Source organism: Penaeus monodon, chromosome 23 (genome assembly GCF_015228065.2).
Source record: "Penaeus monodon isolate SGIC_2016 chromosome 23, NSTDA_Pmon_1, whole genome shotgun sequence".
In the NCBI taxonomy this organism is placed as follows: domain Eukaryota; kingdom Metazoa; phylum Arthropoda; class Malacostraca; order Decapoda; family Penaeidae; genus Penaeus; species Penaeus monodon.
Window position 1 is genome coordinate 8,708,740 of NC_051408.1, and position 208 is coordinate 8,708,947.

The window sequence follows — 208 nt, forward strand, 5'->3', positions numbered from 1 at the left end:
ACAGGCCACACCTAACTCACCCAACCAGCGACCCCTGGCAACTCACCCCAGCCTAGGACGATGTACAGTGTAATGGCGGAGTTATCGGTGAAAAGCGCCAGGAAAATGAGGTTGTGTAGATACAAGCCCTCCATCAGAATCCAGGCGTAGTTGGCTAATATAAAGTACTGCCAGAGCGAGGTGAAAAGTCGGCAACCCCACGTCTGGT

At 52.9% G+C, this 208-nt stretch overlaps 1 protein-coding gene across 1 annotated transcript in view; it reads right to left on the minus strand.

Moving 5' to 3' along the window:
• LOC119588128 (secretin receptor-like) overlaps positions 1-208 on the minus strand; it is a gene marked incomplete in the record, with an annotated part of 160,037 nt that overhangs the window by 63,740 nt on the left and 96,089 nt on the right. The window contains 1 exon segment of the mRNA XM_037936835.1: positions 47-203. Coding sequence (XP_037792763.1) covers positions 47-203 — 157 coding nt within the window.